Raw genomic sequence first — 18,091 nt, 5'->3', positions numbered from 1 at the left:
TTATATAGTCCGTTTGAACCAAATTCAGAGGTAAAATCTCTAATCACGCTTTAGCCTTTGCTCAATTTGTTGATATATTTTTTTGCTTAGACATATCCAATATTAAAAGATCATGAGTCTGCCACTGTGTACTACGGTAACAAGAACTTAGACCCTGTATATGAATCTGTAGCTGTGTAGCAGTTGGCCCCCTGAGCTCTGTTTCTGCCAGCTAATAGTTTTTCTTTTCTTATAATAAATCAGCGAATAGTGTTTTCAATCATGACTTTTTAGATAAGCGAACAACCATGATTTTTCAGACAAGCGAATCCTTGTTTGAATTAGTATATGATGATATGATCCTGATTCCTGAATGTGTACACTGCAACTTGGGGAATCCGCAAGGAAGACATTTGCAGAATTCAATTCATCCAGTTCAGTGGCTATCACAGCATGTTATGAAATACATAAAGGTTCTCACAGCATACAGCACAAGCACAACTCTTGATTCACTTCTCAAGCACACGGATCGAAGATGTCTGGCTTCTGACATTCAGTTGATGGCAAAATCATAACCAAATTTTATGGCAACAGCTAGCTTTGCATCTACAGTCTGTTGCTGCAGTTTTGGATGCAAATCTTGAAGCTGGCTCTACACTGTGCAAGGGATGATCCAATGCAGACCATGTTCATGATGAAACAATATCCACTACATGGTTCATAAAGTGAAGAACTCGGATCTCAAAAGCTTTCTTGGTGATGACTGGATCCAGATTCATAACAGGAAAATTCAGCAGCAAGCTATGAGAGATATAAGAGGGCGTCAGGGAATAATGTTCTCTCTTACCTCAGTGATGATGACTTTTGTGCTGCTGGTGATCCTGCTTCTCGCAAAACAACCACGGAGCAACACCACTTCTCAGCGATGGAACAATATTTTTTCTTTCATAACAAATCAGCATCAGCCAAACAAGGTGAAAAGTGGTTGTTTTGCGATGCTGTCTGAACTTGGTTTGGAACACAGCCGATTACTTTCCAAAACAAGGTGAAAACTACCACGGGGACATACCATGCTGTCTGAACTTGGTTTGGAACACAGCCGATTACTTTTCCTGTTTGGTTGATGCTGATTTATTATGAGAGAAAAATACTGTTCCATCGTTGAAAATAATGTTAATAAGTTCAAGCGAACAGGGCTTCACGATGATGTCCGGATTTCAGTATCACTGGAACTTGAAAGTTCGATCAGGCCGATACGACGTTCAGATAAGCTTCCTTCATGGAACAAGGCATCGAGATCGTTACCTAAAGTACAGGCCGGTGGATTTGGAGACATTTTTGCTAGATCTTTTTGAACGAACTCAAAAGACAGTGTAGCATTCTTGTCGAGTGTAAAGCTTAAACCAGTTCTTGAAGGTACTGTTCCCATATGTGTTCCTCTACTCTACCCCCAGCTGAAGGGTTAGAATGAAGCAAGTTCAGCACACTGTAGATGTTTGGTGGAAAATCCGAACCCAAATGAAATAACTGAATCAAATCCCATATCTATTGTACTCTGTAGTCTGTACATGATTTAACCATGTACTCCAGCAATTCCAATCTGAAAAACAAGAGAAATGGAAGAACACAAAATACAACTATGGCCACCCCTGCTATTGCTATCGAAAAAATTGCCTGGATGAAGAATTTGGATGTCCTCCAACCAATTAATATCAGTCAAAAATCAAACGCTAGCCGATCACTACTTATTCTGATCGTCGACGTCCTTCTTGAGGTCGGCCGGCGGCAGGAAGTAGTCCGCGGTGAGGCCGTGCACATTGAAATCGGCCTCCTCCACCGTCCACGTCTCCTCCAGCTTGCGCTTGTGGTTGACGGAGCCCTCGCCGTAGCGGAAGAGCGTGACGTTGGTGTGGCCGCCGTGCGCGATGTTGACGCCGTCGATGCAGCGGTAGTCGGAGATGACGGACTCCATGCTGGTCTCCCAGAAGATGTTCTCGCTGCGGCGGTGGCCCTTGCCGGACTTCATGCGCAGCAGGTGCGAGTCCTCGAGCTGGATGAGCAGCCCCGTGCGCTGGCTGAAGTAGCCCCACACCGTGTGGTGGATGATGTCGAACGCCGGGGCGCTCCGCGCCCGCAGCGTCGCCGCGCCGGCCTCCAGCTTGAGGATGAAGCACTCCTCGTTGTTGAGGATCTTCTCGCCTATGCACACCGCGTCGGAGAAGAGGTTCGCGATGGAGCGTGGATCCAGGCCCTGCGAACGAACAAAAGGAGCACGATCGAATTCATCGATCTGGCTGAACGGTGAACGCTAGCTATGCATGCCTATGCCTGCACGTGCATTGGGGATTTCATTTAATTTACCTGGAGGGAGCGGCGGAGGGGGCGTGGCGGGCCGCGCGAGGCGTGGGAGTGCTCGGCGGCGGACTGGCGCCACGCGACCTTGCCGTCGCTGCCGGCGGCCATCTTGTGGCCGCCCATGATGAGCTCGAAGAACCAGACCTCGGGGGTCTTCTGCCAGAGCACGAAGCCGCCGACCTCGGCGCGGCCCTGCGCGGCGGTGGTGGTGACCGTCTGGTCGCCGAGGTGGAACTCGGACGCGCACATCCGCACCTTGCCAACGGCGTACATGCTCCGCACCCCCTGCAGCGCCGCCTGCCCGCCCGTCGCCGCGATGTACTGCTGGATGATGTACTTGGCCGTCGACGCTTGCTTCGAGTCGATCGATCAATCCATCATTCAAGCAAGGAACCGATCGAGTCAGGTTCTGGACGTACGTATGCTCGCGCGTAAAAGGCGTACGCGTAGCATGCATGGCAGGCACAGGCAGGATATGATGGGTGGTGGTGGCTTACGATGGAGGAGTCGCGGATGGAGCGGCTGAAAGCGCGGTCGTGCGGGACGGGGCAGGGGATGAGCGGCGATCCGACGACGTTGAGGAACAGCTGGAGCTCCGCAGTGGCGGAGGCAGCCCCGTCGACGGTGGCGCGATCGAAGGCCTGGTTCTTGAGCCAGGCGCGCATGTTGGCGCCCCCGGCGCCGCGGCGCTTGTCGGCGCCGGGGGCGTTGATGAGCATCTCATCGGGGATGGGCACCTCCAGCACGGTGTCCAGGGAGTCGTCGCGGTCCAGGTTCGGGCACAGCTTCCTCATGACGCGGCCGCCGCGTCGTCCGTGGAGGTGGAGGAGGGGCTGACGACGGACAATGCTAGCGCGCGCGTGGGTTGTGGAGCAGGGCGCTAAGCTAGCGCGGGCTTGCCGGAGACACGAAGACGTACAGAAACAAGTTGGAGAAGGGGAGGCCAGTAACAGGAGGAGCATGCAGAACGAAAGGTGGCACGGCATGCATTGGAAGCGAGGAAAGTGGATCGCGCGCAAACAACGGGGGCGGTGTTGAGGAGCTAGTGTTCGAGCCGAGAGGTGCGCGGGAACTACACAGCTAGCTAGACGCTTTGACAGTCACACTGACAGCATCCGCGACTCCGCGCCATGGCCATGCATTGATTGACCATTGAAGTTTTTTACTTCGTGCCATTTCCGGATTCCAACAGCAGAAGGAGCGTGTACACGTGTTTGGTCAAATGTATCATACTGACAATGAACTCTTTGGAACAACGTTACGCTAGAGAAGCAAATTTGAGACGACTCGCGATATCACTTAGTGACGCTGAATATAATCATCTGAAAATTTATGTATGTGATGTGAATAGTACTAGTGACAGGTGCACAACCGTCTCAGAATATAAGGTATTCAAGTAGTGATCTGTTTGTTTTTAGACAAATAAGGTACTCTCTTTGCCCCTAAATATAAGGTACTCAAGTATCTTTTAGAACATACTAGGTAGTGTGCACGTGCGTTGCCACGGGACAACTAATTTTTTAATAATAAAACACATGGATCGCACGATAAAATAATAATACTATGAAATTAAATACCAATATTAAAGTGACATTGAATCAAAAAGGCAAAATTCGTGGAATTAACACAGTCATGGAGAGTGCAGCATCGTAGGCCCACAAACTCTACTGTCTAGACTTTTCGTCATGTGACTAAAATAATATTTTATATCAACAGGAAAGAAATATCCCATATCTATTTCATTGTGCGCCAATAAATCCACAAATAAGTTCTGCCACATATCCATACCATCTTGTACAGAGGTTTGGGTATATATGTAAATATTATCACAACGTATTAGAGGGTGTTTGGTTGGGAGTGTTAAAGTTTAATAGATACTGTAGTATTTTTATTTAGTTTAACAATTAGTGTCCAATCATGAACTAATTAGTCTCAAAAGATTCGTCTCACAAATTATTCTCTAGTTGTGTTTTAGTTTCATAAATTTGTCTCAAAATTTTCATAATCTCCATCAGATGTAGATGATGCCTGCAAACACAAAGTAAAGAAATGCACATCGAGTAAAAATAGCCATGGACACCAAGCCATAATACCTCAATCAAGGAGCAGACATGTAAATCACCTTCACTTTATCCGTGAAAGAGAGTGATTCTTGTAAAGAACAGTGGTCATCCTAGGCGGGATCACCTGCTTCCATGAGGTGGCGGAAGCTTTCTAGGACGCGAGTTTGGCTAACAAATACTTGAAATAGGATTTCTTCACATTTTTGTACTGTGATTCCACCTTCAAGATTTGAACTGCAACAGAAGAGAAGAGCATATGTAACCAGGAATAAAAAGGATGGTTCGGAGAGTGTTGATATACATTATACTACATGTCTTTACCTTTGGTCAGCAATGTCCCTTCACGTCTTGACGAGCTCATGAAAATAACCCCACAGCCTTCTGAGTCCTAACCATGCATCTGAAGTGCTTTCTTGAGCCGATCTTTATCATTGGCTTCCTCCATCATCTGCAGGCAACATACCGCCAAAGCAAATATGCAAACACTTGCGCTGCACGAAAGTCCTGATTAGTGCAACATCGAGGAACACTACACCCTATACCACTTATCCAATCCGGCATGTATTCCAATACGATTGATCAAATTTCAATCCAGAAGGGAGCAAGGTCGAACCAGGTAAGAGAAAGGAGCATGTCCATCTCATTCGTAAGTAATAACTACACAGGGTCCATCCCTGCAATGGAATTTAACCAAAAATCTTCTAGGCTTTCCTATTTTAGTGAAGGATTAGCAACATCAATATGTTTCTATCGTGAGAATTGAGATCAAACAAGTGCAGGTAGCCTCACCTTTTCTCCCAGGAATAGCTTATAGCTCTCAAAACTATTTTCTGAAATTTGTGGTTCCCCTTAATATGACTATATGAGTCAACCTGTTTGCAAAGCTAATAGACAGAACAACCAAGTACATAATATGAATTGAAACTCCTTACGTTTTGTTAAAAAATAAGTATGAGTGATAAAGTGTAATATGTTTAGTCTGCTTACTTGGCTAAGTTATCAAATGAGCATGCAGTTCCCGCTAGATCCATAGTGACATATACATTGTCACCTATAAAAAAAACTCCACCTCTAAAAATAAATAAAATATAAGTAGGGGTCAGAGTATTACTTATAACGTGAAGGGGTCAGTATTGAAAATGCATGACAATTGTAAATATCTTTAGTATTTCCCTCACTCTTCCAAGAGTAAGATTGTTGTAAAATGCATGTGTACAACCCAAACCACATACCACAAACCAGTTTAGCATGTATGGTATCTGCAAGTTGAAAGTTCAGAACTTGAAACAGAGAGCAACACAAATTCAGATTCCATTTCTCCAAGTAACATCTTACCACCTCATTTTTTTCCTATGAGAAAATGTCTGCAAGTGCCTCTCAAGTTTCAACAGCTCTGCAGCAAGTTGATCTGCAAGAGCTTAAACAACATATGTGCATTTTCTTCCATTTAAATGGCAATAGCACATGATTGAATTCTCATGAAGAAAAAGTTAAGAAAAAGTTGAGAGCACAATAAAACGATTCTACAACAGTAAAGTATTAATGTCACTAAGACTGCACTTCTTCTTCAGTAAGTGTTTGAAGTCAAGCTCTATTGAAACAGAAGTACAACATTTTACATGATAACAAAGCTTAAAATAGTGTAGTACATCAACAATTTTTCTCAGAATAAATTGCAGAAGTACAACATTGAGTCTGATATGTCCCAAATAAATAGTAGAAGTACAGTGATAGGTATTTGAACCAAACAAATAAAAAATATGCACAGTAACCTAGATAATACCAGCACTATCGAATTGGTTAGGTTAATGCTTACCACCACAACATCTTCTGCCTTCGGAACTTTCCTCGTTTTGGACTTTTTTTAATAACTGGAACCTTGTACTTAGTGCTTTCGTCTAAAAAACTAAAAGAATACTCCATTAGTGAGGCAAATTAAGGACAACGAAATTAACAATTATCTTTTGGCAAATTCCAGATAGTCCATTAAGCTCATTTATTGTTTTCTTGTAACATACGTGACTCTTCCTTATGTTATGCTGACAATCAATCAAAATTATTATGAAGACAGATTACTGAAACAAAGTATCGGTTCTTAAAAAAGAGTCTCGACAACAAGACTCCCGTGGGATCTCATAAATATCTGATCATATAGTTGCTTTATGCAAACAAATTATACGGACATGAGTCTAATTCTAGTGGACCCAGCTGCAAGCAATGCCATGGACTATTAATCTACTATATGCAAATTGCAAAGTGCCCAACCTCAAAGCCCAGCTGCCTCTAAGCCTCTAACTGAATTTCACCCACTGCTACTTGCTATATGTAGTCAGTAGTCACCCTTTATTTATTTATTTATTTATTTATTTATTTATTTATTGCTACCTGTCACTCCAGTTCGGAACCAAACGAAAGGAAACAATGGAATCTAACTTAAATTCACTAAAAAGTTGTTGACAAATCAAAACTTATTAACTTGAGGGCATTTCAGCAAACACTTGGTGGGCATCATCCATATCAAACTGAGGCAATCGACGACTTCAGAAAGCAATACTCGAGCAAATAACTCCTACAAATCTCAAGTAATGATCTGAACAGACAACCAACTTGCAACCCAGAAGAAGTTGTGTGATCTACGTATCGGTCGATCTAACCGAGCCCTAGATAGAAGCCTGAATGGATAATCTCCATGAAGCCTGGACTAACCTGGATGGTGAAATCATTACTGAGGAAGACCTTGTGGGATCCTCGCCCTTTGGGAGCCCTCCAGCATCACCAGGCACTCCCGCTGGTCGAGGTCAACGGCGAGCGTGGCGAGATGTCAAACTTGGAGAAGGGGCCCTGCAGGGCGGTGTTGACGCAATGCACGGCGTAGAGCTTCTCCTCCTCCACCTCGTGGTATAGCAGCCCTTCCATTCTCATGGTAATTCCTTTCTTTATCGCAGCGCGCTGATCGCGGGTGGGGTAGTCGCTGCTTGGGCGGCCGATGACGTCGAGTGGGATGGCGTGAATCAATTCCTTCATTTTCTCTTGGTGTCTTCAATCAGGTGGCTATCGCATGGGTGGCATATAATGAGACGTAATCGTATTGGTCCTATGGAGTGGCATTTTTAGGGAACAAATAGCGGCGGGATTACAGGCTCGGGACGATGAATGCCGGATCGCACAGGGAGGTTGAGTTGAGGCGACCCCAAAAAAATATCGTATCATTTGGCAGTCTTATTTTTGTTCTTTTTAATTGTAGAAGATTATGTGGTAAGATTAAAAAAATAATGTACTCCCTTCGTCCTATAGTAAATCAGTTTTTACAGAACTTTTAGATAAATTAAGGACGCCATCTCCTTTCTTTTTCTCAAAGATATATATTTTTATATTTGGCAGCTATCATTTCTATCCATCCATGATTAGCTTCTGTATTAGGAGGCATTGTTCGTTCCATGTTTCTATATAATGATAATTATTTTGAGATAAATTTTAAACCTTAGAAAGTTATCGGTGTTAGTGATAGACCCTAATGGTAGGTATGCATGTGAACGTTGTATTTTAAGTGTTAATTTCATCTAAAATTCCTTATAATTTGGTACCATTTTTAACTTTGGATCTATTATATGTTCATTGTATATGTCTACTCAAGCGGAGTTCAACAAAATTGTATTTTCAATTTTATGATTTTTTTGTAATTTACTATGATTTTTCAAAAATCCATCCAAATAAAAAAAATAAAACACATAAAATTTTTATAGCAAAAATTTTGTACTAAAGCATACCGTATTATATGTTCACTGTATAGATCTACTTATGTAGAGCCCAACAAAATTGGATTTTCTACTTTATAAATTTTCTATGATTTACTATGATTTTTCAAATATTCAGTCAAATTAATTAAAAAAACAAAAAGACAAAATCACCATTATTGTAGCAAAACCGTCTTCGAAACCGCTCTAGTGAGGTAAATGCATGGTTTTAAATGTTAAAAGAGGTGATTTGCTCGGTTTTAAAATTAAGGGAGAAAAGGTGGATTTTTATGAAAGATAAGTAGAAAAATTAGACTTTTTTCTTTTATAAATAGCCCGCACTAAAATGTCACCCAGTTGCATATACTCAATAATAACGTGGGAAAGCATAACGGTTTGCATGGCTTGAAGCCCAAGCCCAATAGAAAATGGTAGCTCTACAGTCTACTGCACACATGGGCTTTTAGAGGTCCTCACAGAAAAAGGAGGCCCATATTTATTTGTATAAGCTGTACATATATTCTGCTGTTTTTTTTTCAGAATTGTTTTCTGCTGTTGTTGACTTCAAAAGATCTCAGTCTATTGCATGTTGCCCTCTAGAGCATCTCCAAGGATTTTGTATTTGAGGTTTGTATTTGAGTAATTTGTCAAAAAAACTCTAAAAGAGGTATCCAACGGTTTTGCATTTGGAGTTTACAATTTGGGCAACTTGGCAAATGAGGGAGCAAACTTGGCAAAAATGCCAAGTTATGGATGGCTTTGCAAACCCAATCACGCGAGCAAAGTCACGCGCGAGGAAAGCGCGCACGCCTGGAGACTTTCTATTTTTATCATTTGTCAAGTCCAAATGTCAATTCCCTTAGAGATGACCTATTTTTATCTTTTGCATTTTGTTGTGGGAGTTTACAAATAACCACAAATGCCAAGTCAATTTGCCAAAGCCTTTGGAGATGCTCTTACTGCACGACCCATTGCAACTTGGCAAAATAGGACACTCTCAAAAAAGGACATGCATGTACGTAATCTAATCAACTATCATTTGACAAGAGAACTGTTTCTCTAATATGATACTATATCAAAACAATACGTTAATCTAATATTAATACTGTAGTCGGGGTAGGTGAGAACCAACGGGCCAGGTTCACGTGGACATTCCCGCTAACCCGTCCAGGTTCACGTTCGTCGTCAGGTTTGAACGAGAACTGTTCAACATGATTTTGCAGAGGTCGCGATGCATGATATATGCACAGTTAGCTTAAGCTTAACACATGCTCCCTCCGTTGTACAAATAAGTGCATATCTCACTTATCAGAAGTCAAACTCTTTTTAAGTTAATTTGACTAAACATAGAAAAAACAATATCAGTATTCGTATCTCCAAATAAGTTTACTATAGAAGTAATCTCACAACCAATCTAATATACTTACTCCATCCGTATTGGATTTAGAAGTTGTTTTAGACAAGGTTTGGATCAAACACTGGGAATATAAATCATCAATAACTTTTAAATTGTTGAGTTTGCAAATATAAAAATTATATGAATAGATGTATCTTAAAAACTACTTTCATAAAAGTATACATATATTATTTTTTCTAAATATTGTTATAAAATAAGAGATCAAAGTCGTGTTTTAGAGACCGTGTCACTGTCCTATAAACGACTTCTAAATTCGATAAGGAGGGAGTATCATACATCATAAATATTAGTACTTTTTTTCATATATGACTCCTCGATAATTGATATCTGTATTTATTTTGGGATGGAGAGAGTACAGCAAACGATACGAATTGTGAAAAGTAATATTTAACTGATATGTGTGAAAGTGTAAGGACCGGACCTGATGCCAAAAGTTACAATGGCATATGCACTAGGCATGTGGGCTTTTAGAGGCCCTCACCGGAAAATGAGGCCCATATTTGTGTATGTAGTATGCTTCTGTTAGTGGTCTTGGATTACTCGAGGAAAAAAAAAATCTCTTGAGACTTCAGCAAATGGAAGAAGCTACCAAGTTAGTTGGTAGAATTACTAGCGCCTTGTTTAGATGCGAAAATTTTTTGGATTTTGCTACTGTAGCAATTTCGTTTGTTTGTGGTAAATATTGTCCAATCATGAACTAACTAGGATCAAAAGATTCGTCTCGCGATTTACAGTTAAACTGTACAAATAGTTTTTATTTTTGTCTATATTTAATGCTTCATACATATGCCGAAAGATTCGATATGACAGGGAATCTTGAAAACTTTTTGGTTTTCGGGGTGAAATAAACAAGGCCCAGATGGAATAGGCCGGTCCTAAATTTAGTGTTGTTTGGCTCCATGACAAATAGAGATGGGACTATCCTTGAGGGAAATATTCCCCTTAGATATGGGCCCCCATAGTCCCTTGAAATCGAGCGGACGTCTACGTTCTCTTTAGATATCATCCTCATCGATATCATGTGGGAAGCGCAGAGCACACATGGGAGGGGGTGAGTGAGGCTCAATTTGGCTCGATCCTCTATGTTTTGGCAACACTCGAGCTCGCAGCTGGTGAAGTCTTGATGAGGGTGGCAAATTGGGTAGGGGAAGAGGGGTGCAAGATGGCGGTGTGGCTTAGATGAGCGAGCTCTACGGCAAGGTAGTGTTAGATAGTGGCTTGCCATGCGATGGTGAGGTCCACAATGGCCAGTAGCAATGGAGCTAGTGAAGGAGTGGTGTCAGCCTAGGAGGAAAAAGGTGCCCTTTTTAATATATGACATAAGCGAAGCTTTTAGATTTACATGTGGGTCCCACATATGATAGGTGGTCGTACAACGGACACATGTTAATGGTGTCAAAACACTATCCATCCTATGTAGTCACATCCCTTCCATCTGATAGAAAACTAGAATGAACTTTCCTCTAAACCAAACATGAATAAGATCTCATCTCAAAAAACAGGGATGAAATTACCTCATATGGCCCACTAATCATGCACATGTCTATTGTCTGTGGCACTTTCCATGGGTTAAATAAACCTCAAATATTGCATCACGATTGAGACCCTTCTACGACTTATGGCATGTTTGTAACCTATAGGATTACACACTCCTAGGCTCCTAGCTAGTGGAAGCTGGCATCTGAGTATTTTTAGACCTGAAATGAACCTAAAATTTTGGACTTTTGTATATGGACATGATAATACTACTGGTACTACATATTGATAGTATATACACACATATACAAAATATACAAAATGTTACTAATAAGTAGTTAACCAAATGTAAAAGCAATATTCTTATGAAATAATTTGTATACATATTAAATTATCTTAAAATCTCTTCTAACATTCCTTGTTGCGAAGATCATCTATTTGCCTTTTCTGCTTTCTTTTATCATTGCCAAAAGGATATTTTCTTGATGACATAGTAATATTAAAAAAATAGAGAAACAATTAGTAACTACAACTTCATAAAATAGGGATCACTTGAGAAACAATTAGTCAATTAGAGCTTATTCGCTTGTCTAAAAAGTCATGACCGAAAGTACTGTTCGTTATTTTTTAAAATAAAAACACAGTTGGCTACTCTAAAAAGTACGACTTATAAGACAAGTGAATGGAGCCTTAGACACCTCACTGAAACTGCCGAAGCTGAGGAAGCCAAACAGGATGATGGAAATTGGAATAAGGACTTCGGGATAGCAGATCAGGATCCAAGGATCACGTGAGGGACCTTTGATGCTGCTGGCGCCTGCTCGCTTTTCTACTGCTGGAACGCCGACGCCACCAGGCCCCTCTCATCACGCCGTCATGCACGGATGCACCCAGCCTCCAGGCATGAAGGAAGCGAAATGCCGACAGGCCCCTCACTGCCTCACGCGACTTGCACTAATCACGACACCACAGGAAACAAGAAGTTTGCAATTTGTATCTATATTTCCTATTACATACTAATAGTACCAGTAGTATATACGTATACCTTATGGGCTCATCAAATTTTTGGACCTGGGACGTCCTACCACTACAGATCTGTACAAAGATGACGGGTGCTTCAGAGACGGCTGATACGACCCGTCACAGAAAAACGTTTTGCGACGGTTAAAACAAGTACACCGTCGCTGATTTAGTCGTCCAGAGTGTGGTTATCCCCAAACACCCCCCACCCCCTGCGGGCGGGGCCTGGCTGGCATGGTATCCCCAAACACCCACTAACTCCACAAGCCAGTATTGACGATCTCAATAACTAAATGAACCTCTACCGGCTTATAAAAGTTTGGATGGATCCAAACATAATCTTTGGTTTTGATTGTATCTCATTTTCACGGTGTGTGAGTAGTGTAGTTAGTGTGTGGATGGCGGGGAGCTTCTGGCGGCGACGGGCACCCGTCCTGGCCGGCTCCCGTGGCCCTGGGAGGTGAGAGGCGACGCGCAGGGATTAATTACCGGCCGGCTAACGTTCTGCCTTCTCCATCGTCCCTTGTGATGTTTGGCATGCAAGATTTGTTAATTAATTAAATTAATCAATATACATTTGGATGTGCACATATTACTGTATAAACTATACTTTTTCCTACAACTACCGTTGCTAATACTAAGGTTCTAGACTGTCGTTTAGTACGATGATGATTGGCAACGAATCACGAGAACCATGGTCAGGTCCAGTAGGAAGGTACGTACATTTTTTTTGAGGGAAAGTAGGAAGGTACATGAAGGGATCTGTTCGTGGGTTTTCCTTTGTAAACAGGAGTGGGTAGGAACTGATATTGTTCAGTGGCGATCGATGGGCCCCATGCCGTAGAAGACATCGCAAAACAAGCAAACGGAATGTCTTGTCCCATGGCCACGCCAAACAAAAAGTCAATGCTACTTGGCACCAACTCCGGCTAACCGAGAGATCCACCAGATTCCTAGCTATCTGGTCTCATCTGACGCTAGATCTCGCCTGCTCCAGAAGCTAAATGGAACGAGATTAATCATACAGTGGAGTAGTTCCTACCACACTAGCAACAGTGACCTCAAAGTTAAGGTCAAATGGAATCTATTACGCCATACATTCTAGTAGAAAGTAGAACACCTGGAACTGAAGCATTGCTGATGATCACGAAAGGTTGAGAACCACAGATCGGTCCTCGTACTGGTCCAAAGAAAAAGTAACTTAGGTTTTAGAAAACCTTGGAAATGATTAAAGCGACCCCCACCCTCCTAACCTAGCAGTAGTACTATGATCTGTTTAGAAAATGTGTACTCCTTTTGTCTCTGAAAAAAAATAGAATTATCTTAAGTTAACTTTTTAATTTTGACTGAATTCTAAAATTTATAACATCAAATAGTATCATTAGATATATTATAGAATATATTTTCATAATGCACTCATTTTATATGTCATTAGATATTACTTTTTTCTATAAAGTTAGCCAAACTTAAGATAGTTTGATTTGCACGGAGTCTAGAAAAATAATTTATTTGAAAATAAAGAGACTAAGGCCAGTCTCAATACATATACATAGTTTCATGGCACAGTTACCAAGACTCTAAACTAGGTAACCGAGCCATAAGAGTTTTATGGTGATGAAATTCCTCTCTCATCTCATGAAATACCTTCATTTAATGACCCTACCAAGTCAGCAATTTTGCTTATGTGGCACCCTATTTAATGTGTATGACACTTTTATGAAACATGCATTGATACTGGCCTAAGAGAGTACAAATGCATGCACGTATGGGGACATGTAAATACGGGGTGCATATATACGTTGGAAAATATATACCGAATACGGTTTTACGGTAATAATAGTAACAATCAACGTTGCATGTGTGCATGCACGCAAGTATCATGTATACGCACTACGCAGCGTATAATTAGGCATGCATAGCATAGCTCAATTTGACAATTTGTAGTGCCGCTGGCCATGCAGCATGCATGCACAAGAGTTGAAGCTAGCTACTCCATGGAGTAGCAGAACTGCTTGAACGCCTCCAGGTTGTGCTCGAACACAGGCACGAAGGCGTCCACGCTGCCGTCGCCCAGGTAGGACGGCACCAGGAACAGCATCCCTTCCGTGGGGAAGTAGGACGGCATGAAGTAGCTCGGGCTGCCGGCGCCGAAGTCCAGCTCGTAGAACGGGAACGTCAGCCAGCTGTCCACCTCCAGGTCCGGGCACAGCACGTCCTTGAGCACGGCCGTCGTCTCCAGCCCTTCCTTCTCCACCGCGCCGGAGCTCGCGAAGTCCACGAACGACTGGAAGTAGGCGCCGTCCGCCCGCGCCACGGCGTCGTGGATCGCCTGCGCCGCGTGCTTGAGCGGCCGGTTGACGAGGTTCCCCACCGTGGTGCGCGGGAACGCCCAGAGGACCAGGTTGCCGAAGTAGCCCGGCGGCGCGGCGAGGCGCGGCCGCCCGTCCACGGAGATGCGGATGGTGGAGGTCTGGAGCGGGTTGCCGAGCCCGCGCGCGCGCGTCATGGTGCGCCACACGTGTGCCAGGATCGTCTCGAACCGGCTGAAGGGGCGGCCACGCCCTTCGGACGCCTTGGCGCGGATCCCCGCGACGAAGTCCTTGGTGAAGTGTGCCTTGTGGATCACGATGTTGTGCTGCTGGGTGTCGTCGCCGTGGCCGTGGCCATGGGCCGCCGCCGGAGGGTGGGACGACGGCGCGGGCCTGCAGTACTCCACGCCGCGGTGCGCGAACTCGACGAACGGCGGGTGGCGCGGTGGGAAGAGGCCCCGGTGGTGGACCGGCGGCGACGGGCCGACGGGGAGCCCGCGCGCGGCGCGGCCCCAGGCGACGAGGAAGTCGCTGGTGGCGTGGCCGTCCGCCACGGCGTGGTTGGCGGTGAACCCGACGGCGAGTGAGCCGCAAGCGAAGCGCGTGAGCTGCACCTGCACCACCTCCCGGATGTCGCCCTCCAGGTCCGGGTGCAGGCGCAGCACGAGGGGCGACGGCTTCGTGGGGGCGATGTCGGCGAGGTGCGCGTCCACGGACGCCTCGACGAGGCGGGCGCCGTGGTCGTTGAGCAGCACCCCCGGCGCGCCATCATCGTCCGGGCCCGGGCGGACCTGGCCGGCGAAGAGCCGGTACGCGCCCAGCACCGCGGCGAGGCCGCGCTCGATGTCGCCCGGGGACGGACCCGGCGGAGAGAAGGCGTAGATGATGGCCATCTGCATGTGGTAAGTGACCTTGTCGAACACCGACGACGGCACGTGCTCCGTGGTGTCCGGCCGCGGCGCGCCCGCAGGGTACGACGGTTTGACGAGCTTGGAGCTCAGCACCTTCACCTCCATATGGCCAGAAATCACTCGCGCGCTTGTACGATCGCTCGTACTACACTGCACCTCTGATGAGTGACAGTGAAGTGAAACTAGCTAGCTAGGGGCTGGCTCTGTTGCCCTGCTCGCTCGGCCCGCACGCGCGCGGTATAAATATAGGCAGCGCGCGCACGGGAGTAGGTGAAGGTGCCATCGATCAGTATGGTGTTTGTTGGTGATGATGATGATGTGCGCGATAACTCCCTATTTATGTATAAGCATATTGGCGCATGGCCTTATATTGACACTTTCTGCACGTGCGACGCGACCTGCCATTGCATGGTGCATACAGTCGTCTGGCCCTCTCTAGCAAGAGATCGATCACAACGAACAAGTATCCATCCAGGTCGGGCCATGTCTCACTACTTAGGGTTAATTAGGACGGGCTAATATATATGAGAAACAGTCCGCGTTTTTTTTTGTGCTACAGGGAGACGTGTGGAAAACCATCTGCCGTACGTGCATGCGGTTGTGTCTATATATGGACAACGCACCAGGCCGCGCGCACCATGCATGTTTTGACAACACATGCATGCGGCCGGCGCGATGCCGCGCGGCCACGACCCACGGCACGTCGCAGCCCGCGCAAACAAGTGCTATGGATCAATCGAGGCTTTCCAGCCGGAGGTTACTCACGCCGTGCCACGGCTCGGCACGCGGCGCTTCTTTAAGTTAAATCAACCTTTAATACACTTGTTATTTCATCAAATTAAACTTCACAAATTATTTAATTAAATTGAATCAAATACTGAACCTTTCACGTGCGCTGGTATCCCCAGCTAGCTGTGATGTATTGTGAACAAATTTGCTTTACGTCGAGGTTCAAAATCATAAGAAAATCAACCAAAATACGAAACATCGCTCAGCTGGCTGAGTTTATATTATGGTGGAAAACCTAGCTACTCACCTGGATTTAAATCCTTGACTTAGACATGTGTGCTTGTATTTTTCTAGGTTTATTCAATGATTTAAAGACGCGTTATTCTTTTGGTGGTAGATGACGTGTCCGTCGATATAGCGAGACGTCTATGTTGACTTTAAAATTTGCCAGTCCAATTTAATTCTTCGGAGGTGATTATAGTGATAGGATATGTGTACATATGTGTATATGATTGAGTGTTTGCGTCTGTACTGGGTCTCAAAAAAATTTACTTTCAATACAAGCAGAGATATTTCTGCTTCAAAAAAATGGAATTGAATTAAAAATGGGTTGAGTCTAATTAATAAAATCAAATCCAGCATAACGGTTCCCCGTTTTATGTACAAGCGTAGTGTGAAAAAGCGAATTAACTTGATATACGTCCAACTGAATGACATGTTTTTACCCCTATTCTCTAGCTTGTTTTGACTTCAGCGGTCGTTCTTATAGATGATCTTGATCTAGTTGACGGTAATATTAATACGTGCAAGCGTGCTGCGTGTATAGAGAATCGAACGACATGCTTTGTCTTTTTTTCTAGGGGAATATATATGGCAACTTGTTGAGCAGGAGGGGTATGCGGATCTACTATATAATGTCCTGATCCAATTAAGAACGAATTAGCCAAGACATGGTGCCATATCACTTTGCTGAGATGATTCAATTTGTTGCTGGAATGCTGGGTCATGGGCTGCAATCTTTTAAGGAAGTCACCGACTCGATCACCGTACGCTTCACCGTTGAGAACTATGCTCACATACACTAGTATAGAGCAGTACAAAGATGACGAGTGCTTCAGAGACGCCTATTACGACCCGACACAGAAAAAAGTTTTACGACGATTGAAATAATACACCGTTGCTGATTTAGTAGTCCACAGTATATCCGTCTGTGATAACTAACATTTGAGACGGTCGATATATAGATCCGTCTTATATATTTCAGAGACGGTTGGTCTACGTACCCGTCGGTGTCTTAAAGTACATCAGGGATGAGTCTTTTGTTACCCGTCGCTAACAGAACATATCTCTGAGACGGATGTTATTTTAGAGACGGTTTTTATGGTAGCCCGTCTCAGACAAGGAGTCGTGAATGTTGAACAACATTCTGTCGCTGACATTCCACGCTTGATCCTAAAGAGCCTGTCTGCCTCTCTAAACTCATGTGCTTCAGGAAAGATCCACCTTCAAGGTGCCTCGGGCCCGACCTGGTGTCAGTGCACCCAGCAGGAGTACACGCTTAGCTGCTAAACCTTGGGCGGCCATTCGGCCAACTCAACTCTTCAAGCATAGCAGGTTCCTATGGCCAAGTTGGGGCTCGTGGTTTCAGCACAACCCATCGACTCTACAGCTATGCAAAAGTTTGAGTCCATATTTCAGAGTCCAAACATGAGGGGTCTTGTTCGTTGACAACGCGTTCTTCGACAACTTCATCCCGGAGGTTAAGGCCTTGTTTAGTTTCTAAAAAATTTTACAAAATTTTTCAGATTCTCCATCACATCGAATCTTTAGACGTATGCATGGAGTATTAAATATAGACGAAAATAAAAACTAATTACACAGTTTAGTCGGAATTGACGAGACGAATCTTTTAAGCCTAGTTAGTCCATGATTGAACAATATTTACCACAAACAGACGAAAACGTTACAGTGTCGATTTCTCAAAATTTTTTGGAACTAAACAAGGCCTAACACGCTTCTAGCCGAGCCGCCGAGTGCACTGTTGGGTGGCTAGGGAGTTTGTAGCCTAGCTGGCCTTTGTTTGTAGGTTGCATTTTTC

General features: G+C 44.2%; 2 protein-coding genes across 7 annotated transcripts; both read right to left on the bottom strand.

Moving 5' to 3' along the window:
- LOC8063334 lies at positions 1,499–7,558 on the bottom strand. 6 transcript variants are annotated; one of them, XM_021452454.1, is made up of 7 exons: positions 7,104–7,558; positions 5,187–6,303; positions 5,011–5,108; positions 4,719–4,888; positions 2,832–4,631; positions 2,341–2,688; positions 1,499–2,230 (listed from the first exon to the last, which is right to left on the bottom strand). In XM_021452454.1, the coding sequence occupies exons 5-7, from the start codon at positions 3,318–3,320 to the stop codon at positions 1,721–1,723; spliced, it is 1,347 nt and encodes a 448-aa protein (XP_021308129.1). In that variant the 5' UTR covers positions 3,321–4,631; positions 4,719–4,888; positions 5,011–5,108; positions 5,187–6,303; positions 7,104–7,558; the 3' UTR covers positions 1,499–1,720. The 6 variants fall into 6 exon arrangements, with proteins under 6 accessions (XP_021308129.1, XP_021308130.1, XP_021308128.1 ...); XM_021452455.1 differs by having other exon boundaries at positions 4,719–5,108; positions 5,187–5,281; positions 5,385–6,303; XM_021452453.1 differs by having other exon boundaries at positions 4,719–5,281; positions 5,385–6,303.
- LOC8054991 (putrescine hydroxycinnamoyltransferase) lies at positions 13,852–15,453 on the bottom strand. The gene has a single exon (XM_002460550.2). It carries the CDS (start codon positions 15,367–15,369, stop codon positions 14,032–14,034), a length of 1,338 nt encoding a protein of 445 aa, XP_002460595.1. The 5' UTR covers positions 15,370–15,453; the 3' UTR covers positions 13,852–14,031.

Source organism: Sorghum bicolor, chromosome 2 (assembly GCF_000003195.3).
Source record: "Sorghum bicolor cultivar BTx623 chromosome 2, Sorghum_bicolor_NCBIv3, whole genome shotgun sequence".
Classification (NCBI taxonomy): Eukaryota; Viridiplantae; Streptophyta; class Magnoliopsida; order Poales; family Poaceae; genus Sorghum; species Sorghum bicolor.
The sequence above is the reverse complement of the archived record's forward strand: the minus strand, read 5'-3'. Positions and strand labels throughout refer to the sequence as shown.

Coding starts and splice junctions, on each gene's coding strand:
- LOC8054991 (XM_002460550.2), bottom strand. CDS start 15,369: ATGGAGGTGAAGGTGCTGAGCTCCAAGCTCGTCAAACCGTCGTACCCT.
- LOC8063334 (XM_002460551.2), bottom strand. CDS start 3,320: ATGCCGTGCCACCTTTCGTTCTGCATGCTCCTCCTGTTACTGGCCTCC. Junction 2,689..2,831: donor CCATCCGCGACTCCTCCATC/GTAAGCCACCAC, acceptor ATCGACTCGAAG/CAAGCGTCGACGGCCAAGTA. Junction 2,231..2,340: donor CCCTCCGCCGCTCCCTCCAG/GTAAATTAAATG, acceptor GTTCGTTCGCAG/GGCCTGGATCCACGCTCCAT.